Genomic DNA, 24,512 nt, shown 5'->3' with positions numbered 1-24,512 from the left:
TTCTTGGTTTAGATGGACCTACCGGAAACCACGGCTTGCTGAAAGTAGTCTCATTGCCAGAAGAATCACTGAGCGACTAAAAATTCACCAGTACATAGGTAGCATAGCAGTGAGTCAGTCATGCACTACAGGTGACTTTCTATCGTGCGATTACAGAATGCTGAGTCGTGCTGTCGCTGAGCACGACTCTGCGGATCACTGAATCCACGTCCGCACGCTTGTAAAGTGACGACTCATGTCGTCTGCAATCTACACTTCTCTCAGACTTTACATTCCACTGCTTGAAGAGTCTTCAACGAGCTCTACACATTAACTTTTGCGAATACTGTATCACTCAGATCCTGAGGCCCAATGAGTCGATATGGCCAGGATACACAGAAGAAGCATATTGTGGCCCAATGAGTCCATATTGCCAGGATACACAAAAGTAGCAGCAACAGTGATTAATACTGCAAAGAAATATTAGCTAATAGTCCCAGTAATGCTTTACTGTACAACGTTAAAGGCTGCTATTACAATTGGTTCAATCACTGAATACTGTCAAAACAAGTGGAATACACTGAGGTGACAAAAGTCATGGGACATCTCCTAATTTCGTATCGAACGTCCTTTTGCCCAGAATAGTGCAGCAACTTAACGTTGCGTGGGCTAAACAAGTCGTTGGAACTCTCTGTAGAAATATTGGAAACTGTTGCCGGTGCAGGACTCTGTTCACGAACTTATCTCTCGCTTATGTCCCATAAATCTTCGATGAGATTCATTATGGGGGATCGAATTGTCCAGAATGTTCTAACCAATGACGAACAATTGTGATCTGGAGACACGGTGCATTGTCATCGATAAAAATTCCAAGCCTGTTTGGGACCATGAAGTCCATGAATGGCTACAAATGGTGTCCAAGTAGCCTAATATAACCATTTACAGTCAATGATCGATTCAGCTGGACTAGAGGACCCAATCCATTTGATGTACACACAGCCACCAACAGCTTGCACAGTACCTTGTTGACAACTTGGATCCAAGGACTCGTAGGGTCAGCGCCACACTCGAAGCTTACCATGAGCTTTTACCATCTGAAATCGGGACTCATCTGCCCAGGCCACGGTTTCTCAATAGTCTAAGAGTCCAGCTGATATGGTCACGAGCCCAGGAGAGACACGGCAGCCGTGGTCGTGCTGTCAGCAAGGACACTCGCGTCGCTCGTCTGCTGCCATAGCACATTAACGCCACATTTCCCTGCAGTATCCTCACGGATAAGTTCGTCCTAAGTCCCACACTGATATTTGTGTTTATTTCACATAGTGCTGCTTCTCTGTTAGTAAAAAAAGAATGAAATGATCGTATGGCATTGTTGGCCGGGAGGCCCCATTCGGGTTCTGCCGCCAAGTGCAAGTCTTATTTCAGTCGACCACATTGGGCGACTTGCGTGCCGACGATGACGATGAAATGATGATAAGGACAACACAAAACCCAGTCCACGAGGGGAAAAAATCTCCAACCCGGCCGGGAACTGAACCCGGGCCCGCTGCATGGGAGGCAAGCACGTTACCACTCATACGTAAAACAATCTCTGTTTTCTTGCCCTGTCAATTCGAAACAAAATCTCAAGCTTTCGACGATAGCCTCCAGCGTCATCGTCAGGAGCAACTGACTGTCTTCACTGCTGCTGTGGTGGCCTTATTTAGCCCGTGGACGGCTTCTGATTGGTCGGCTTGTGATTGGTCAGCGATTACGTAGTGCCATCGAGACGGCGTCAATGGCTGCGCTGGTGGCGCCATAGCTTCCGTGAGAACGTAAACCCTGCAAGGAATATCTCTGCTGCTTCTCCGCATCGAGCGCTCGTTTCCATGCACCGCTCACATAGTATCCGCTATCACGGTTAAAGTTCTTCTCGCTCATTCTTATTTCAACAGCCTCCTTAATAACAGAATCCCAGTATGTCGAGGCCTGGGACAAAATTTTTATTTCCTGAAACAGTATTTTATGTGTGTTCGTGAGACTGAGAGACAATTCCCGTGAGACAGCTGGAGCACTGGCTAGAGACTTTGAGGCATGTGATGCCCAGTTGGCTGTAGTTATATGAGTTTAAGTAACAAGTGCACGGGATTGGCCCGTCTCCCTCTACCTGCTCCACTACCTCATTCATCTGTTTCTTCAATTTCCTTAATCATCTTCTTTATCCCATTCATTCATGTGAAGCCTCTTTGCAGCTGTTCCTATCGGCGATATTCCAGCAATGCAGCGCTGTTGTTGCTGCCGTTCTGATAAAACAACTTTACTTTTATTCTCTCTTCTCAATAGCCACTGGGTTCCGTAGTTTTCCGTACCTTCCCAACCGTTTACACCAACAGTCACTTGACAAAAGAAATCAGCACCGTCGGCTAGCTAAAAACAGCATACTGACGTCAAAACAGGATCCATTACACATGCTGACTGCTTCTAGCGCCATATCTTGACCTGATGGCAGAAAGAGGAACTATTGTTTTCCAGCATACACCGTAAGCGCACTGGTTAGTGAACAATTACGATTCTTCAGTGTCCTGCGATGTATACAGCAGCAGTCGAAACACCGTCAGTTTAATTATAACTACCAAGACAATTATTTGATAGTGCACAGGAGAAGAATATTAATTCGGGTCGGTCAGTAAACATCTCAAATAGAATTCGCAAAGCAGTGCGTAGCACATCGCCAAGCGTACGAGCATTCCGGCCGTGGTCGCGAGTGTGACAACGCGCGACACGAAGGAAGCTGCGAGGCACAGAAGACGAGAATGTTTGAATGGCTTCCAGGACGTGGTGTGAGAAAGGCGGGGCCCTGGCCAGACTGCTGTACCGACCTGCCTGTCGGGGCGGCGCAGGAACCTGTTGCGGATCCAGCGCAGCTGCTTGCGCGCGTAGCGGCGCGTGGCCGCCTTGAGCGCGTCGGCGCACCGCCGCATCTCCGCCTGGCCCTGCTCGCTGCGCCGCGCCGCCTCCGGCTGCACCAGCCACGAGTGGAACTCCTTGAAGCCGATCGACTGGAAGATGCCCTCCGTGTAGTCCGGCTCCCTGCAAGCACACACACACACCCACATAAGTGAGGCGCGACGGCAGAATCGGGAATGTAGCCCCGGACGTCTCTTCCAGGTCTCCGAAGAGAGCCTCGAACTGGAAACAGTCTAAAATATGCCATCGAACCATGTCGGCTCGCAAAAGAGCGCGTGAAAAATACACGAGACTGACGGCTAAATACCGTCAGCCTTCAAGGTGAACGTTGTTGTTGTTGTGGTCTTCAGTCCTGAGACTGGTTTGATGCTGCAACCTACATCGTTCTGAATCTGCTTAGTCTATTCATCTCTTGGTCTCCCTCTACGATTTTTACCCTCCACGCTGCCCTCCAATACTAAATTGGTGATCCCTTGACGCCTCAGAACATATCCTACAAACCGATCAAGGTTTGCTACTAATTTCTCTTCTCCCAAATTCTATTCAATACCTCCTCATTAGTTTTGTGATCTACCCATCTAATCTTCAGCAATCTTCTGTAGCACCACATTTCGAAAGCTTCTATTCTCTTCTTGTCCAAATTATTTATCGTCCACGTTTCACTTCCATACATGGCTACACTCCATACAAATACTTTCAGAAACGACTTCCTGACACTTTAATCTATACTCGATGTTAACAAATTTCTCTTCTTCAGAAACGCTTTCCTTGCCATTGCCAGTCTACATTTCATATCCTCTCTACTTCGACCATCATCTGTTATTTTGCTCCCCAAATAGCAAAACTCATTTGCTACTTTAAGTGTCTCATTTCCTAATCTAATTCCCTCAGCATCATCCGAATTAATTCGACTACATTCCATTATCCTCGTTTTGCTTTTGTTGATGTTCAAATAATATTCTCCTTTGAAGACACTGTCCATTCCGTTCAGCTGCTCTTCTAGGTCCTTTGCTGTTTCTGACAGAATTACAATGTCATCGGCGAACCTCAAAGTTTATATTTCTTCTCGATGGACTTTAATTCCTACTCCGAATTTTTCTTTTGTTTCCTTTACTGCTTGCTGAATACACAGATTGAATAACATCGGGGATAGGCTACAATCCTGTCTCACTCCCTTCCCAACCACTGCTTCCCTTTCATGCCCCTCGAGAAGAAGAAGAAGAAGAAGTAGAAGAAGAAGAAGAAGAAGAAAGAAAGCATGTGCTGACAGGTTTGAGTATTTCCGAACTATCAGTTTAATACGTCATGGTTGCTAAATACAGGGTAGTTATAATAAAACTTCCGCTACTTGTGTAGACGGAAAACTATTTACTGCAGGTTACTCAAGTTCATAGGAATGTCATAGGAATGATATTCCGACTGTGCGCTGCAACATTTGCGTGTTAGTGTCATGACTTGCCGTTCGCCGCCGGTACTGGTACGGCGACGTGGGGCTGATGCTCAAGCATCAGTGTGCATTACAGCTGCAGACAGTCAACATGGATCTCGAAAAGGTGCGGAAGGTTTTACTCGTAATGCTTTTTTGATAAAACAACAGTAATAGTACTACTGGTTTTCACGAGTATTGATGCATTGAAGGAATACGGAGTGGATGTCTTTCCGCACATAGGTTGACGAACATGATTCGGAAATTCGAATTAACTAGCGATTTGGGAATTCCAAACAGCGTGGTCACCACGTTCACCATATTTGAACCCGTGTGGTTTCTAGCTGTGGGGTTACTTGAAGCACACGGTTTATCACCGGGACACTAACACACGTTGGAGACTGAATATTACGAGGGGCGTTCGAAAAGGCGGTGCAAAAATAAAAACTACTTACATGTTTGGGGTAAACCTTTTTTATTTTTCGACATATTCTCCTTTTAGACTTATACACTTCATCCAACGCTGTTCTAATTTGTTGATCCCTTCCGATAATAGGAATTGTCCAAATCTGCAAAATAGATATTAGTTGCAGCAACCACCTCCTCGTTTGAATAAAATCTGTGCACCGCCAGCCAAATTGGGGAACAAACAGTACTCCGAGCGAGTCAAGTCTGGAGAATAGGGGGGGATGTGAAACGTGTTAGAATCCTGTTTCCATTAATTTTGCGACCACAACTGCTGAGGTGTGTGCTGGTGCCTTGTCGTGATGGAAAAGGACTTTTTTGCGGTCCAATCGCCGCCGATTTTCTTGCAGCTCGGTTTTCAAATGGTCCAATAACGATGAATAATATTCACCTGTAATAATTTTACCCTTTTGTAGATAGTCGATGAGGATTATCCCTTGCGAATCCCAAAAGACGGTCGCCATAACCTTTCCGGCCGAAGGAATGGTCTTCGCCTTTTTTGGTGCATATTCTCCCTTGGTAACCCATTGTTTAGATTGTTTTTTGGTCTCAGGAGCATAGTAATGTATCCATGTTTCACCCACACTGACGAAACGACGCTTAAAGTCCTGCGGATTCTTCCTGAACAGCTGCAAACCATCCTTGCAACACTTCACACGATTCCGTTTTTGGTCAAGCGTGAGCAATCGCGGAACCCATCTTGCGGATAGCTTTCTCATGTCCAAATGTGTATGCAAAATATTATGTACCCTTTCATTCGAGATGCCCAAAGCACTAGCAATCTCACGTACCCTAACTATTCTGTCATCCATTACCATAAATCAAAAAATAAAGAGATAGGATCAGTGATGAATGGAGATTGCTAAATAACAATGAAATTTACAAATTATATAAAGACTCCGATATAGTGGCCAAAATTAAAGCCAAAAGACTGAAATGGATAGGGCATGTCATCAGAGCACCACCAAACAGGACCATCAAGAAAGTGACTGAAGAGATTCCCACCGGAAGACGACCTCTTGGACGCCCACGCATGAGATACTTGGACAATATTCAAGACGATCTCAGAAAACTAGGACATGACAGACAGTGGCAAATTACTTGTAAAGACAGAACAAAGTGGTTCAACATTGTCCATTCTGCAGCAAAAAGCCTTCATGGATTGTAATGCTTAATAATAATAATAATAATAATTACCATAAATCAATGATTTCTGGAGTCGTAACCTCCACAGGACGTCCAGAACGTTAAGCATCACTTGTGCCCATATGGCCACTCCGAAAATTTTGGAACTACTTATAAACTGTTCTATTCAAAGGTGCAGAGTCACCGTAATGTTTGTCAAGCTTCTCTTTAGTCTCCAGAGCCGTTTTGCCTTTCATAAAGTAATGTTTAATCATCACACGAAATTCTTTTTCGTTCATTTTCTGACAATCACTCGACTTCCTTAATTCACACGAATGCCAAACGCAAAGAAATAGACCAATATGGCTGAACCTTGGTGTGAGTTCTTTACAAAGATGCTACTAACTAAACATGACCTCGATACACGCCGGTGGTGCCATCTCTCGGACTTGCAGGGACTTTTCAAACGCCCCTCGTAGCTTAGCGTGGGAGGTAGCGAATCCCACCTGACATGTTTCGGGCAGTACAGCAGTGCCTAGTTCTGAACGATGCTCTTGTGGATGCAGATGGTCGTTACATTGAGCAACGTTTGTAACATGGAAAGTAAGAACGCCACGCAATTGACAAATGCTACTCTCTCACGCGGAAATTAAAATGTGTTTCTTTCGACGGTTTATTCGTTATTTCTCTTCCGCAGGCCCTTACAAATGTTTTCACACAATTTCGTTGCTCTGCGGTCACTCGTTTTTCACGGAAGCCCTTTTACGTACCGAAAGTTTAAATACAACCACCCTGTACTATAAGAGGCGATCAAAAAGTTTCCCTTTGATGGTGTTGCTGCGGCCTATGTGCAACGTAGTGTGATACGAAATGCGGGCATATAAATACCGACAAGAAGGCAAGGAAGTTGTATGGTATTCGCATCTTTCCGACGTGCGCGCAGTAAATGCGGAAACGTGAGCTATGGCGACATTATTACCTACGGCGTCCAGTCAGGACCAACGTGCAGCTTCATTTTTTCCCTTGGCTGTCGAAGTTTAAACGCTGGTAGACGTCCATCGGAGAATGAAGTATGTGTATGGAGCAGCATATCTCTCGAACACCACCGTTGGAGTTGTGGGCCAGTTTCTGTGCTGGTCGCGATTCGTCACAAGACGCCGGTCGCAGACACCACGGGCACGCCTACGGTCCCTTGAAAAAGGTGTTGTATGGTCGAAGAGTCCTGTCGGAAGAGAATGTGTAGCAGGCAGGTACGGACTGCTTCACGCAGCAGAACAGTGTTTTACCAAACAGGTATCTTCAACCTGATGCGTCGGTGGTATGACTGCCGCAAAGCTCACAGCGATTCTGCCCGGTTGGCTTTTTGGACTGTACGGCCTTCGAACGGAAACTTGTTGATCATGCGTTATAACATGAATTATTTACAGAAGACTGAAAAAACTGGTAGAAGCCGACCTGGGGGAAGCTCAGTTTCTGTTCCAAAGAAACGTTGGAACACGCGAGACAATACTGACTCTGCGACCTATCTTAGAAGATATGTTGCAGAAAAGCAAACGTATGTTTACAACATTTGTACATTTAGAGAAATTTTTTGACCATGTTGACCTGGAATACATTCTTTCATATGCCGAAGGCAGCAGGGATAAATTAAAGGGAGCAAAAGGCTGTTTACAACTTTTCGACTACTATAAAAGTAAACGTGGAGCGCGTTTGGTGTACATCGCCAATTACAGTTACTGCAATCAAAGAGGAGACTGCAAAAAACTCAGTTATAAGTGCATCGCTATACAAGCTGCCATTTTTAGGTGGTTCAAATGGCTCTGAGCACTATGAGACTTAACATCTGAGATCATCAGTCCCTTAGAACTTAGAACTACTTAAACCTAACTAACCTAAGGACATCAAACACATCCATGCCTGCCCGAGGCAGGATTCGAACCTGCGACCGTAGCGGTCGCGCTGCCATTTTCATGATGACAATTATTACAGAGACAATTCTTAACAACGATGACACTCCTGGTTTACGGGTCGCCAACGTCGTTTCCCACAGATAAATGTGTCTTCAACGGCCACTGAGACTGTTAGGAAACTCCGCCGTAAATTTATTTCAAACACATATGTAACAAACATTAGTGTTTTTGCTAAGCTACACACATCAAAAAAAGTTTTGCATCACCCCGGTTCCGAGAACTCCTGAAGATAGAAGTTGACTGTGGATATTTTATCACAGACACAATCCCTTTGACTGTTCACAGATGTTATTAAATCCGCCGAAAGATGTAAACAACCATGCATCAGGAGCGCCTATTAGACGGAGGGGGCCCGACAGCCGATCAGTTCCAGCCATTCAGCCAGGAAGGAGGTACACGGCTCGTGTTATCTGTAGTTCAACCATGCCTAGACGGCAATACCACGGTTCGATCGCGTCCGCATTGTTACTTTGTGCCAAGAAGGGCTCTCGACAAGGGAAGTGTCCAGGCGTCTCGGGGTGAACCAGAGCGATGTTGTTCGGGCGTGGAGGAGATACAGAGAGACAGGAACTGACGATGACACGACTCGCTCAGACCGCCCAAGGGCTCCTACTGCAGTGGATGACCGCTATCTGGGGATTATGGCTCGGAGGAACCCTGACAGCAACGCCACCATGTTGAATAATGCTTTTCGTGCAACCACAGGACGTCGTGTTGCGAGTGAAACTGTGCGCAATAACCTGCGTGATGCGCAACTTCACTCCCGACGTCGATGACGAGGTCCATTATTGCAACCACGACACTATGCAGCGCGGTACAGATGGACCCAACAACATGCCGAATGGACCGCTCAGGATTTGCATCACGTTCTCTTCACCGATGAGTGTCGCGTATGCCTTCGACCAACAATCGGCGGAGACGTGTTTGGCGGCAAGCCGGTCAGGCTGAATGCCTTAGACACACTGTCCAGCGAGTGCAGCAAGGTGGAGGTTCCTTGCTGTTTTGGGGTGGCATTATGTGGGGGCGACGTACACCGCTGGTGGTCATGGAAGGCGCCGTAACGACTGTACGATACGTGAATGCCATCCTCCGACCGATAGTGCAACCATATGAGCAGCAAATTGGGAAGGAATTCGTCTTCATGGACGACAATTCGCGCCCCCATCGTGCACATCTTGTGAATGACTTCCTTCAAGATAACGACATTGCTCGACTGGAGTGACCAGTATGTTCTCCAGACATGAACCCTATCGAACATACCGGGGATAGATTGAAAAGGGCTTTTTATGGAAGTCGTGACTCACCAACAACTCTGAGGGATGCACGCCGAATCGCCGTTCAGGAGTGGGACAATCGGAACCAACAGTGTCTTGATCAACTTGTGGACAGTATGCCACGACGAATCAGGCATGCATCAATGCAAGAGGACGTGCTACTGGGTATTAGATGTAGGTATGTACAGCAGTCTGGACCACCACCTTTGAAGGTCTCGCTGTGTGGTGGTACAACATGCAATGAGTGGTTATCAAGAGCACTAAAAAGGGCTGAAATGATGTTTATGTCGACCTCTATTCCAGTTTTCTGTACAGGTTCCGGAACTCTCGGAACCGAGATGATGCAAAACTCCTTGTGATGTGTGTACTAACATTCTTTTAAAAATTATGTAGTTTTGTGAGAGAAATACAATCCAACCATTTTGTTTTCACCCGTCAGAAGATTTCATTTTACGTGGAGAAGTTTCCTACTCGAGGACTGGCAGGCACAATGCTTTACGCAAGGAAAGAGGAAACACAGTGGAAGGCGGCAATGCCGGCCGGACTCCTGTTGTACTGGTGGCGGCAGCGGTTCCGGTCGCCAGCTGTCAAATGATTACTACTATTGTTGTTGTGGTCTTCAGCCCACAGACTGGTTTGAAACAGATCTCCGTGCTACTCTATCCTATGCAATCTTCTTCATCTCCGAGTAACTACTGCAACCTCTATCCTTTTGAATCTACTTAGTGTATTCATGCCTTGGTCTCCTTCTAAGATTTTTACCCTCCGCACTTCCCTCCAATACTAAATTGGTGATCTGTTGACGCCTCAGGACGTGTCCTACCAACCGATCCCTTCTTCTAGTCAAGTTGTGCCACAAACTCCTCTTCTCCCCAATTCTATTCAATACCTCCTCATTAGTTATGTGATCTACCCATCTAATCTTCAGCATTCTTCTGTAGCACCGTATTTCGAAAGCTTCTATTCTCTTTTTGTCTAAACTATTTATCGTCCATGTTTCAGTTCCATACATGGCTACACTCCATACAAACACTTTCAGAAAAGACTTCCTGACAAATCTATGTACGAAGTTAACAAATTTCTCTTCTTCAGAAACGCTTTCCTTGCCACAGCCAGTCTACATTTTATATTCTCTACTTCGACCATCATCAGTTATTTAGCTCGCCAAATAGCAAAACTACTTTAAGTGTCTCATTTTCTAATCTAATTCCCTCAGTATCACCTGATTTAATTCAGCGACAGTCCATTACCCTCGATTTGCTCTTACTGCTACATAGTCTATATAATAATCTTCGGAACGAAGACCATAGCAACAACACAGTCTGTTAACGTTGCGAGAACCTCAGACGAAGCGATTTCAATGGAGTGTCGTGGACACTGGCTTACGCAGTGTCGCTCCTCAGCTGTCCATTCTGTCGGAGTTGTCCCGCCATGTAACGAATGCTGGCAGTGCCGAGGATCGAACCCCGGTATGTCAGTCTGAGAGGCGGACAGCTCAGATCCGGAGGCGGCTACACAGGCGCCGTGGCCACGCCGTGATAACGGCCTGCGCGCGGCAAGAGGACGGGGAGAAACTGGCCGCGGTGGCTGGGCGGAGCAGCGGATACCTCGGAGGTGGCTGGCGGCGGCAGCTGCAGCGGCCGCGAGGGGAGGAAAGGGCCGCGCCTTTGTGGGCGAGCTTCCGGCCGCGTCTTTGGCCGTCGGTCCCTGGCCGCGCTGCATTCAGCCCCAGACACTGCGGCCGCGCCGCGGAAAGACGCTCCCCACCCCACACCGCTGTGTCCCGCCCGGACACGCAAACAGGCGTCCGCCGAGCAGCTGCCAGCCGGGCATCCCCGTCTCTTTTCGTTGGCGTGCCAATAAATCCTTCCTGTTCGCGTACCAGTAAATCCGTAAATACTCGCAATAAATCCCTTCGTGGTCATCTTTCTTCTTCTTCTTCTGTAGTATCCGCCGTCATGTTTGCAGCAGTACGCCATTCCACACTTCTATCTGCCTTCCTCTTCATTTCCACCTACATAGCACACCCTATGTCACTCATATACCGGGTGATCAAAAAGTCAGCATAAATTTGAAAACTGAATAAATCGTGGAATAATGTAGATAGAGAGGTACAAGTTGACACACATGCTTGGATTGACATGGGGTTTTATTAGTACCAAAAAAATACAAAAGTTCAAAAAATGTCCGACAGATGGCGCTTCATCCGATCAGAATAGCAATGATTAGCATAACAAAGTAAAACAAAGCAAAGGTGATGTTCTTTACAGGAAATGCTCAATATGTCCACCATCATTCCTCAACATTAGCTGTAGTCGAGGAATAATGTTGTGAACAGCACTGTAAAGCATGTCCGGAGTTATGGTGAGGCATTGGCGTCGGATGTTGTCTTTCAGCATCCCCAGAGATGTCGGTCGATCACGATACACTTGCAACTTCAGGTAACCCCAAAGCCAATAACCGTGCGGACTGAGGTCTGGGGACCTGGGAGGCCAAGAATGACGAAAGTGGCGGGCTGAGCACACGATCATCACTAAACGACGCGCGCAAGAGATCTTCCACGCGTCATCTGTCGGACAATTTGTGAACTTTATTTTTTGTTGTTGTAATAAAACCCCATGTCATTCCAAGCATATGTGTCAATTTTTACCTCTCTATCTACATTATTCCGTGGTTTATTAAGTTTTCAAATTTATACTGACTTTTTGATCACCCTGTACTATGAAACGGTTACGTTTCAATTTTCTCTAGGACTTAAACACCACCTCCGTCTGATACTCATTTAAAAAAGCTTGCAACGGATGTCTTTCATATTCAGCATATGTGTTATTGGAACAGAACTGGACGTCTAATTTCATCAATGACTCCTTCAATTTATTCTTCTCCCAAAAATACATTAAGGATGAGGAATGGGACTGCAATCTCGAAACCATGAAACATTTTAACGTATGATCCATAGAGTTTACACAACAGTTTCAGTTTCATTATTTGTGGACCAAGTCCATACAAGACAGTGGCACCGTATTCAAATATTAATATACTGACGTGATGTTCTACATTACACGAAAGTTTAAAGAACTATCTCAATGCATCAAATCTAAACACAACTGTGGAGTGGATATGTTGGTCAAAGAAAACATGAATTTGGAAAACGAGTCTAGCATTCTTACGATCGCTCATTTGACAACAACCCAAATAAACATACTACTACTGCTAGAACTATCGCGAAATCCAATGACTATTCAGCAGAGAGCATCTACGCTGAGTCTGAGAGATAGAACGTGAACTTAGCAACACATAGGCTGATAAGGCACAAAGCAAATCCTGGTTATAACTTCGTCAAAATTGGCAAAAACATATCAAGCATATAAATGATCCACGCATGTGGAGACATGGGCATTCATCGGAAATTTTATGAGGGGACGATTTAAATGTGATCAAGAACCACAAATACTTTAAATTGGTCAGCAGTTGACCAATTTAAAGTATTTCCACATTTTTGATATGCCCCAGGAAAAAGAAGGAAGAAAAAAAAAATGGCTCTGAGCACTATGGGACTTAACATCTGTGGTCATCAGTCCCCTAGAACTTAGAACTACTTAAACCTAACTAACCTAAGGACATCACACACATCCATGCCCGAGGCAGGATTCGAACCTGCGACCGTAGCAGTCGCGCGGTTGCGGACTGAGCGCCTAGAACCGCTAGACCACCGCGGCCGGCAAAAAGAAGGAAGACACTGCAAACTTTAGCGACAGGTTCTTTCCATCAAAACAAGAAAAAAATGACTAGTAAACATAGGCTCTAAAGTGCATACCTGTACGTGGATGATGGGGAGGTTATTGATGCAGCAAGACGTTGGTTCAACATCGATCAGTGGAGCGGTACCATGCAGGCATACAGGCCCTCACAGTAAGGTGGCGTAAGATCGTCGCATTGAAGGGAGATTACGTTGAAAAATGTGATTTTGTAGCCAAAGGAGTGGGGAATAAAATGGTGTACTGGAATCTTGAATAAAACTAACTTGCTTACAGAAAAAAATGGTGTTGCATTATTTATTGAATTCCCCTTGTAGTATGGTGGACATTCAGCTGGGCTTTCATGGGACCTGTGATAGTAATCAAAAGCACCATGACAGCTGTATACTATGTGGATACTATTGCGGACCACCTGCGTCCCTTCACGCTTGTGGTCTTCCCCGAAAGTGAAGGCATTTTCCATCAGGACAATTTCCATGTCACAAGGCCAGAATCATGCTAAGTGGTTTGAGAAGCATTATAGAGAACTTCATGTTGATGCATTGACCATCAAATTTGTGTGATCTGAACCCGTTGTAACAATGTAGGACGTTATCGGACACCAACTGCACGCCAACATTCCACCGGCTCGTAGGTTACGAGAGCTGCGCAACGTGTGTGTTGATATCTGGTACCATTCACCTCCGGTAACCTACCAAGGGCTTGTGGAAACCATGACACGCAGAATCGATGTTTTATTAGGTTCCAGAGGTGCCTTTTCTTTCAGTCTTCTGACTGATTTGATTCGACCCACCACGAACTCCTCTCCTGTGCCAACCTCTTCATCTTAGTGTAGCACCTGCAACCTCAGATATGTGCTGGATGTATTCCAATCTCTGCCTTCCTCTTTAGTTTTTACCTTCTACACTTCCCTCTACTACCACGTCGTCCTTTTGTCAGTGTTTTCCATATATGCCTTTCATCGCCTATTTTCCGGCGAACCTGCTTGTTCCTTTATCATTCCATTTAATTTTCAACATTCTTCTGTAGCATCACATCTCAAATGCTTCGATTCTCTTCTTTCCCGGTTTTCAGACAGTCAATATTTCACTATCATACAACGCTGTGCTCCAGACGTACATTCTCAGAAATTTCTTTCTCAAATTAAAGTCTATGTCTGATACTAGTAAGACTTCTCTTGGACAGGAATGTCATTTTTGCCAGTGGTAGTCTTGGGTTTTTTTCCTTTCTGGTCCTTGTGTCATGGGTTATTTTGCTGCGTACGTAGCAGTATTCCTTAAGTTAATCTATTTCGTGATAAGCAATCCTGATGTTATGTTGCTCGCTGATGCCGTTGCTATTACTTCTCATTAATTTGGTCTTTCTGTGATTTACTCTCAATCAATATTCCGTATTCATTAGACTCTTCATTCCACACAGCAGATCCTGTAATTCTCCCTCACGTTCACTAAGGATAGCAATATTATTAGCGAATCTGAACATTGATATATTACCACCTTAAATTTTAATTCTACTCTTAACCATTCTCTTATTTCCCTCATAGCTTCTTAGATGTATAGATTGAACAATAGGAGCGAAAACACACCACTGAGTTACACACTTTTAAATCCCAACATTTCGTTCTTGGTATCCCAATCTTATTGTTCCCTCTTGCCTCTTGTACATATTGCTTATTCTTTCCCTCTAGCTTACCCCTAATTTTTCTCAGAATTTCGAACATATTGCAGCATTTGACATTGTCGAAAGCTTTTTTCCAGGTCGACAAATCCTACGAACGTATTTTAATTTTTCTTTAGTCTTGATTCCGTTATCAATCGCAACGTCAGGGCTGCCTGTCTGGTGCCTTTACCTTTCCTGGAGCTAAACTGATCGTCATCTAGCACTTCCTCGGGTTTCCCATTCTTCTGTATATTATTCTTGTCAGCAACTTGGATGCATGAGCTATTGAGCTGGTTGTGCGAGAATTCTCGCACTGGTCGGCTCTTGCAATCTTCGGAATTGTGTAGACGATGTTTTTCCGAAAGTCAGATGGAATATCGCAGAATCAAACTTCCCTCTGCGGCGTTATCAGGGAACTGGCGTGGCCCCTACAAGCGGGCCGCCCGCACAACTGCGGCGTAGTGTGTGTTGCCGCCTCGGGCGCTTGCGCGGGCACAGGAAGTGCACGTCTAGGGGGGCGGAAGCAGGCGGCGCCCTCCCGCGGAGCGCGGTCCGCCTTGGCGAGCGTTGCCCCGGCGACAGAGCGGCAGCCGCAGCCGCAGCCGCGCCTGCCGTTTCCGTTGCGACTGACGACAGCGCGCCGGACGCCGAACTCGGCGGCCGCACGTGTGTTCCCTGTCTGCATCCGTGTTTATGCTGCCGTCGAGAACGGGACATCCGCAAAATATACACAACTTTGGCTGCGTTCACAGTGGCACCGACAACGGTCGCCAGACGTCGTCGCCAGAACTCATCCGGTAACACCGGCCGATACCCTGATCACATTACGTCCGATCTCCTTTGTCAGCTTTTGGCTGGACAAGGAAGCTTAGAATTTGCTCTAACCTATACCTGTCTCGAAAAGAACATGACAAGTAGTGCACACTCTTTCCTCAGTAATTGGAATTAACAGACAAGTTTTACGATTATCTGACATGAAGACAGGTACTTTCATTACATTCATGAAATGTATTCAAAGTTGTGAATACGATCAATCATCAGCTGCATAATGGAATGACAACAATGAAAATGTGAGCTGGACCAGGACTCGAATCCCGATTTTCCGTAACAGCTGATGTCAATATTCGCAACTGCCAATACATTTCAGTTATTTCATACGGTTGTAGTCGCTACAGTGCCTGTTCTTTCTGAAACGCATACACATCCGAAGAAAAATTGCATCGAGTTTCTGAACAACACAGGCACTGCGATATCACATTAATCCGCCGACTCTGGAAGCGACTTTCAATTAAAATGTCTACCCTGGACGAGGATCCGAGCACGTGGTCCCGGGTTCGATTCCCGACGGGATCATGGATTTTCAACTGCATCGAAATGACTGGGTGTTTGTGTTGTCCTCATCATTTCATCATCATTCATGAATGCGGCGAGTTTGGACTGAGCAAAGGTTGGGAATTTGTACGGGCGCTGATAAACGCGCAGTTGAGCACCCTACAAACCAAACATCATCATCACATCTGGACGAGGATATATGTAATGGATGTACGAGTGCAGGTTGCAGACATAGGGTTGATCTAATATGGAAGTTTGCATCTGGCTTTGGGGCGTGCTCAATAGCCCAATGTTAAGACGACCGCTCGCAATAAGCGGGAAATCCGTGTTCGATTCCCAGTCTAGCACAAATTTTCATTGTCGTCATCCCACTATACAGCTGATGGTTCTCCGTATTCGCAACTGCCAATTCATTTCATGTATTTCATAACGACTGAAGTCGCCGCAGTGCCTGTTCCTTCGAACATCAGATACATCTCCGAAGAAAACTTTTATCGCATTTTTGAACAACGCAGGCAGTACAATATCGTTTTTCTTACATAATCAGTACGATTCGTGGTGACATTGAAGAGCAACATTACAAACACCCTACACAAATTCAAATAAAATGAATGAAACAGACGTTTGAGTAAAAACCCTCAATGACTCTCTTCTGCATATATGTGAAAGGCAAACATAAACGTTAGAATAAGATTCTCTGAACATCTAAAAGACTGAACAGCGGAAAAACAGGGTGACCCAAAAGTTCGCACACAACTGAAAAGTCAATACATCGCGGAATAATGTAGGCAGAAAGACACGTACCCTTGAAATGACATGGGGTTTTATTGAAAGAAAAATACTGCATAAAATGGCCAACAGATAGCGCTTCAAACGATTAGCGTAACAACTGATGTCGGTCGTCATTCATCAACAATACCTGTAGTCGAGGGGCAATATTGTGAACAGCACTGTATAGTATATCAGTAAATATGGTGAGAGACTGCAGTCGGATCTTGTCCTTAATAAGGTCGGTTGATTACCGTAGACCAATAATCACACGGATTGAGGTCGGGGGACCAGGGAGGTCAAGCATGACGGCAGTGGCGGCTCAGCACGCGATCCTCACCAAACAATGTAGGCAAGAGGTTTTTTACTTGTGTAGCAATACAGGGCAGAGCGCCACTCTGAATAAAAGTCGCACCTTTAAGCAGTTGTTTATCAGCCGGGCTAGGGATGATGCGTCTCTGTAACATATCGGGTACCTCGCACTCGTCACGATTCTCATGCGGCGACAATTACGTGTTGCTGTCCAGTGCCATCTGTTGGCCACTTTTTTCACTCGTTTTTGGTTTCAATAAAACAGCATGTCATTTGAGGCGTGTGTGTCAAGGTTTACGTCTGTATCTACATTACTCGGTGAGTTAGTATACACTCCTGGAAATTGAAATAAGAACACCGTGAATTCATTGTCCCAGGAAGGGGAAACTTTATTGACACATTCCTGGGGTCAGATACATCACATGATCACACTGACAGAACCACAGGCACATAGACACAGGCAACAGAGCATGCACAATGTCGGCACTCTTACAGTGTACATCCACCTTTCGCAGCAATGCAGGCTGCTATTCTCCCATGGAGTTGATCGTAGAGATGCTGGATGTAGTCCTGTGGAACGGCTTGCCATGCCATTTCCACCTGGCGCCTCAGTTGGACCAGCGTTCGTGCTGGACGTGCAGACCGCGTGAGACGACGCTTCTTCCAGTCCCAAACATGCTCAATGGGGGACAGATCCGGAGATCTTGCTGGCCAGGGTAGTTGACTTACACCTTCTAGAGCACGTTGGGTGGCACGGGATACATGCGGACGTGCATTGTCCTGTTGGAACAGCAAGTTCCCTTGCCGGTCTAGGAATGGTAGAACGATGGGTTCGATGACGGTTTGGATGTACCGTGCACTATTCAGTGTCCCCTCGACGATCACCAGTGGTGTACGGCCAGTGTAGGAGATCGCTCCCCACACCATGATGCCGGGTGTTGGCCCTGTGTGCCTCGGTCGTATGCAGTCCTGATTGTGGCGCTCACCTGCACGGCGCCAAACACGCATACGACCATCATTGGCACCAAGGCAGAAGCGACTCTCATCGCTGAAGACGACACGTCTCCATTCGTCCCTCCATTCACGCCTGTCGCGACACCACTGGAGGCGGGCTGCACGATGTTGGGGCGTGAGCGGAAGACGGCCTAACGGTGTGCGGGACCGTAGCCCAGCTTCATGGAGACGGTTGCGAATGGTCCTCGCCGATACCCCAGGAGCAACAGTGTCCCTAATTTGCTGGGAAGTGGCGGTGCGGTCCCCTACGGCACTGCACTGCACTACGGTCTTGGCGTGCATCCGTGCGTCGCTGCGGTCCGGTCCCAGGTCGACGGGCACGTGCACCTTCCGCCGACCACTGGCGACAACATCGATGTACTGTGGAGACCTCACGCCCCACGTGTTGAGCAATTCGGCGGTACGTCCACCCGGCCTCCCGCATGCCCACTATACGCCCTCGCTCAAAGTCCGTCAACTGCACATACGGTTCACGTCCACGCTGTCGCGGCATGCTACCAGTGTTAAAGACTGCGATGGAGCTCCGTATGCCACGGCAAACTGGCTGACACTGACGGCGGCGGTGCACAAATGCTGCGCAGCTAGCGCCATTCGACGGCCAACACCGCGGTTCCTGGTGTGTCCGCTGTGCCGTGCTTGTACAGCCCTCTCGCAGTGTCCGGAGCAAGTATGGTGGGTCTGACACACCGGTGTCAATGTGTTCTTTTTTGCATTTCCAGGAGTGTATTTTCAAACGTTAACGGACTTTCGGGTTACCCTGTACATACATGACATTCGCAAACCCCCTCATACCACAGAATCATCACCTTACTGGTATAAAAACACAAGTAAGCAGTAACGATAATTCGTAGACAGCTAATACCGACCAACCACAACCTAAGAAAGATCCACTGTAGTAACTTTGAATATCAAAACTGACACACACCATTTTTCTCATTTGAAGGCACTTTTTTTTGAGGTTATGATCTAACTTAAAATTTCCAGTATGGATTTTGTCTCTGTTGCAGATGACACGCTGTATAAAGCATAGTCATGAGGCTAAAATGGCCAGACAGCCAGAGAACATATATAATCCATACATATTAAAAAAGTGTATGTATGTTCCACATTTCCTCCTAAACCACTGAATCGACTTCAACCAAACTTGGTACGCGTCTCATTTACTGTCTGTAAATAACCACTGTTGGGTAAGAACCACCTACCTCTCAAAGGGTGGGATAGGGGTGGAAAAGAAGCGTAGCTCACGACGCACCAATAGCCAGGCTGATTTAGTGGCTTTCGGGCTGTGCCCATTCAGCTATCTCAATAGTAATGTCAATTATAACGATACGAACGTGAGGACAACACAACGCCCCAGTCCCCGAAATGAGAAAAACCAGTTAACCGGCCGGGATTCGAACCCAGGTCTTTTCGGTTAGGAACACCCCGCGCTGCACGCGCAGCTACCGAGGCCGACACTAGGCTATATTCGGCCTTTATTTGAGAATGAGAGCACCTTGTCACTTGTAACAAACTTTACAGATAATTTCAGACCTTCAAGAAACTCTTTTCGCTATGTGGAAACGAAGCTGCACGACGAAATTCGCTAGAGATACCCGTGAAATGTGTGTAGAAATACATGTGGAATATGTTACAGATATGTGACATGTGCGCATGCGGCCAAAGCCACAGATAAAAAACTGCTCCTAAACTCCTAGATCAATTTCTACCAAACTTGTTACACATATTACTTACTATGGACAAAGGGAAGAGGAAGGGTAAGAGGAAAAGACGGACAGAGAGAGAGGGGAGAGGGGGTGGACAGAGAAAGGAAAGACGAGGAGATGAACAGAGAGAGGGGGGAGGAGAAGATGGAGTAAGAGAGTGGGAGGAGCAAATGGACAGGCATGTGAGGAGGAGAGAATGGACAAAGAAATGGAAGAATAGATGGACAGAGAGAGGGAAAGGAGGAGATGGACAAAGAAAGAAAAGAGAAGGAGAGGAACAGAGAGAGGGGGAAGGAGGAAATGAACTAATAAAATTGGAGTAAATAAATACTCGGGTAATGCCAGGTACTCAATGTTATATAACGTTCAATTAATTATTATTAAATATTTAAGTTGTTTGAACCTTTCCGATAAAGCAGCAAATTCAGACGGTAGATTCCCAGACGTATCCCTGCCATTATACTCGTAGTTATCATTCTCAGGATACCACAAACTCCTCCCTTCTTGTACCAAACTTAAAAATTTCCTACAATGTATGTGCTGCGTGTGGGAACGCCGCCCGAGTCGACCGAAGAAAACAAACTCGTTTGAATTCTGCCAACCGTTGTCTTAAATCTGTACGTCCGGGCGTTGAAATCGGCTGCACTGAGACCGCACATGTACCGGCGCAGTGATTTGAGAACATCGGCCGATGTCGGTCGTCCGCAGAAGGCTCGACGTCGGTGCTACTGTGACCGCAGACTTACGTACACTGCTCACGAATAATATTGAAACACAATGGCGGAGGCATGCAACAAGCAATAGACCGGTGTGAAATGTACTACGTTTTGGGTATGGAAATGTTTAGCATGTCTGCACAAAGTTGATACTAGTAAAAACATTTAATTTCTATAGATGAGAAAATAGTGCGCAACGGGTTTCTCATTCAGAAACTGCATTGTTGTGTAAATATCCTATTATACATCGTGTAAGAAGAAGAAATATTTACCAACACGTGTTAGAAGTTTTAATTCCACGATCAGGAAATCGTTCAAGCAGGAGAACTGTACAAACATTCCGTCGTTTGACCATCGGACAGACTCCCGTATGGTTGACGTAATAAGCATCCCTGGTGTAGAGAAACAACCAAAGGAGTTGAAAACAAATGTCGCCAGGTCCGAATAGAACCCTAATTCGGATTCTCAAAGAGTTCTCTACGGCACTGTCCCATTACTTAGCTTGCGTTTATCGCGAATCTCTCGCCCAGCGCAAAGTCCCAAACGACTGGAAAAAAGCGCAAGTGACCGTCATGTATAAGAAGGGCAAAAGAACGGACCCGCAAAATTACAGACTAATATTCCTAACATCGGTTTGCTGCCGAATCCTTGAACATACACTTAATTCGAATACAATAAATTTTCTTGAGACCGAGAAGCTTATGTCCAGGTATCAGCATGGTTTTAGAAAGAATCGCACGTACGAAATTCAGCTTGACCTTTACTCACATGATATATTCCAAACTATGGATGAAGGGCAACAGACACATTCCATATTTCTAGATTTCCGGAAATCGTTTGAGACGGTGCCCCATTTCAAGTTGTTAAAGAAGGTACGAGCATATGGAATAGGATCACAGATGTGTAAGTGGCTCGAAGACTTCTGAAGTTATAGAATCCAGTATATTGTCCTCGACGTCGAGTGTTCATCAGTGGGAAGGGTAAAGTCGCGAGTGCCCCAAGGAAAATGTGATACGTCCTTTTATTACTCTCTATACACGCAAATGATTTGGAGGACAAGGTGGGGAGCAATCTGGTCATTACCTGAGGACTCTGTGGTGTACGGTAAGGTGTCGAAGCTGAGTGCCTGTAGGAAGATACAAGACGACTTAGAGAGAATTTCCAGTCGGTGCGATGAATGGCAAACCTGTAATGTTAGGATACAGTGTTACTACTGTTCTGCTTGACGCAGTCAGGTCGTTTGCCGCGCCTGATTAGCCGAGCGGTCAAAGGCGCTGCAGTCATGGACTGTGCGGCTGGTCCCGGCGGAGGTTCAAGTCCTCCCTCGGGCATGGGCGTGTGTGTTTGTCCTTAAGATAATTTAGGTTAAGTAGTGTGTAAGCTTAGGGACTGATGACCTTAGCAGTTAAGTCCCATAAAATTTCACACACATATGAACATTTTTCTTCAGGTCGTTCACATATCTGGACGTAACATTGCAAAGCAATATGAAATGGAACGAGCATGGGTGGACTGTCGTAGCGAAGGCGAATGGTCGACTTCGGTTCTTCTGTAAAGGAAGCCGCATATAGGACGTTAGTGCGACCATCTCTTGAGTGCTGCTCGATTCTTTGGGATTCGTACCAGGTCGGCATAAGAAAGACATCGAAGCAAATCAGAGGCGGACTGCCAGATTCAATTCTAGTAGATTCGAACAATGCGCAAGTGTTACGGGGATGCTTCGGGAACTCAAATAGGAATTCTTGGAGAGTCGGCGACGTTCTTTTCGAGGAACACTATTAAGAAAATTTAGGTAACCGGCATCTGAAGCTGACTGCAGAAAGAGGCTACTGCCGCCAACATACTATTGCGTTTAAATATCACGAAGATAAGATACGAGAAATTAACGCTGATGAGGAGGCATATAGAGAGTTGTTTTCCCCTTATTCTATTTGCGGACGGAACTATTAGTGGTACCATCACGCGCAGTAAGGTGGACTGCGGAGTATCGATGTCGATGTAGACGTAGAATTCGGTAGCGGTAGCATCATGATCTATAGATACTGCGGATGTTGCTAACGTCGGTCAGGATCCACAACTATCATACGGATTTGAAATGAGTCTGTTAGGAGGGATCACACCCAACACCATGCAGGATCCCAGCGGCCTCACGCAACTAGCGCCCGAGAGGGCAGACATACTGTTCGCTGGGACGTGCAAGATGGTACACGATACGTACCTTGAGTCGGAAAATGGGTTCCTTTGCTGCACTTTGCCAACCTGCGGCTTGCCTAGACAACTTTTTTAACTGGTCTCGCTAAAAATAACGACATAATTTTAACAAATTTCTTGCCAGATATTATTTAAAATCAGGGGACAAGTGAGAAACCTTCCCACTTTTAAGTTTTTAAATATGAAAGTATTTGGAATAATGGTAGTCGTTGGGATAAGGGTAGTTGTGGGAATGCCGCCAAGCTTCTTTACCGACAGCTTCTAATGTTCATTTCCTTGGCGTTGTAAACTTGTCATTTGCTGTTTATAGCAGCAGTATTTACGCCACACTGTTGTTGACAAAAGTTATTAATTAATGAGCAAATAAAATCACAAAATAAAAAGTAAAGAAATGTAATTTATTGCTCATGACAATATTTGACTGTCATCAGTTACTTGTAATTTCTCACTTTCGGGAGTAGTATTATATTTACCTCCTGATGAAGAGAAGTTTAATGAGAAATACGAATATAAAGTACAAAGAAGTAAATAATCGCGAAATGTGTAGGTTATAACGTAGTGTTCGCTTCTTACCTACTATATCTCTAATCACCGTAACCTCTAACTGTATTTTGAGATTTTTGTTGAACTTTGTACTTTGTGCAAGCACCATAGGCCGTAGTAGCAATACGTAAATCACTATTCAAGGCGATAATGACAAATATGTTTGCCGTTTCTAAAAATATATACATTTAGAAAAGCCGACTTATGCGGCAGAGATAATGGACTACCGCAGTGGTCACGGTTAGTATCAACGACAATGTTGTATGCAAATTATACAATTAATATGTCCTTTAAAAAAAAGAAAATGGTATTTATAATACGATAATATGAAAAGGGAGTTTCTTATTCGTGATTAATAAGTTAGCTTAGTAAAATATAGGTATGAAGCTCGGCATCCAATTCGCCCTTTTGCGTATGATAGTTAAAAGTCTCTTTTATTTAAAATTCTCCACAAATAGTGAGTTTTAGGGCAAAATCGATATGCAACGCCAGAAAATGGTTAAAAAACCTAACGATACCTCTGTCATTCCTGCACGATTATTATGAGCTGAGAAAGAGGGATGTTAACCTGAGATATAATATACAGCGTTTTTCAGCAAAAATGTTTGCCTCTGCAACTCACAAACAAATAGGTGAGGGGAAAATTGATTGCGATAGGTCAACAGAAGAAACGTTAAACTTACTGCGGAGCTATGAACATAGTTTATTGTGTTATTTTCCAAAGATGGTTCAAATGGCTCTAAGCACTATGGGACTTAACATCTGAGGTCACCAGTCCCCTAGACTTAGAACTACTTATACCTAACTAATCTAAGAACATCACACACATTCATGCCCGAGGCAGGATTCGAACCTGCGACCGATTTTCCAAAGAGTTGCAGCAAAGAGAGATAATTTTTTAAATGTAACAATGGTTGTTTCTATCATGCACTGGAATCATTCAAACCAGTTGTGAACAAATCAGTTTAAATCACATGGCTATCACTTTTAGTTTGCGAGCTACAACCCTTCCAAGTTTCAAGGGCGTATACCACACGCTGTACATAGCAGAATGAGCCTTCTAAAGATGCCGCGGATGAGATGTAATGTCGCCAGTGTCACGAAGCGTCAAGCATTTTCTATGCTCTTAGACTGCCGACTGTCGCCCCGTACATAGCCGTGTACGCGGCAGGTCGAACCACACAAACAAACGGGGTCAGCGTGCCGCGGTTACTGATGTCGCATGAAAATGGCATACACGTACAACGAGTACGTCGACAAGTTGATGATGCTCGGCGAATGACGACACGATGCCACTGAAGCAGCCAT

General features: G+C 45.5%; 1 protein-coding gene across 1 annotated transcript in view; it reads right to left on the bottom strand.

Moving 5' to 3' along the window:
- Positions 1-24,512, bottom strand: part of LOC126175272 (tRNA dimethylallyltransferase-like) — a 1,221,602-nt gene that overhangs the window by 10,385 nt on the left and 1,186,705 nt on the right. The window contains exon 7 of the mRNA XM_049921925.1: positions 2,838-3,048. Within this exon, the coding sequence (XP_049777882.1) occupies positions 2,838-3,048 (211 nt within the window). The remainder of the gene's footprint in view (positions 1-2,837; positions 3,049-24,512) is intronic.

This window comes from Schistocerca cancellata, chromosome 3, assembly GCF_023864275.1.
Source record: "Schistocerca cancellata isolate TAMUIC-IGC-003103 chromosome 3, iqSchCanc2.1, whole genome shotgun sequence".
Lineage (NCBI taxonomy): Eukaryota > Metazoa > Arthropoda > Insecta > Orthoptera > Acrididae > Schistocerca > Schistocerca cancellata.
This window is presented reverse-complemented; position numbering and strand designations above follow the sequence as displayed.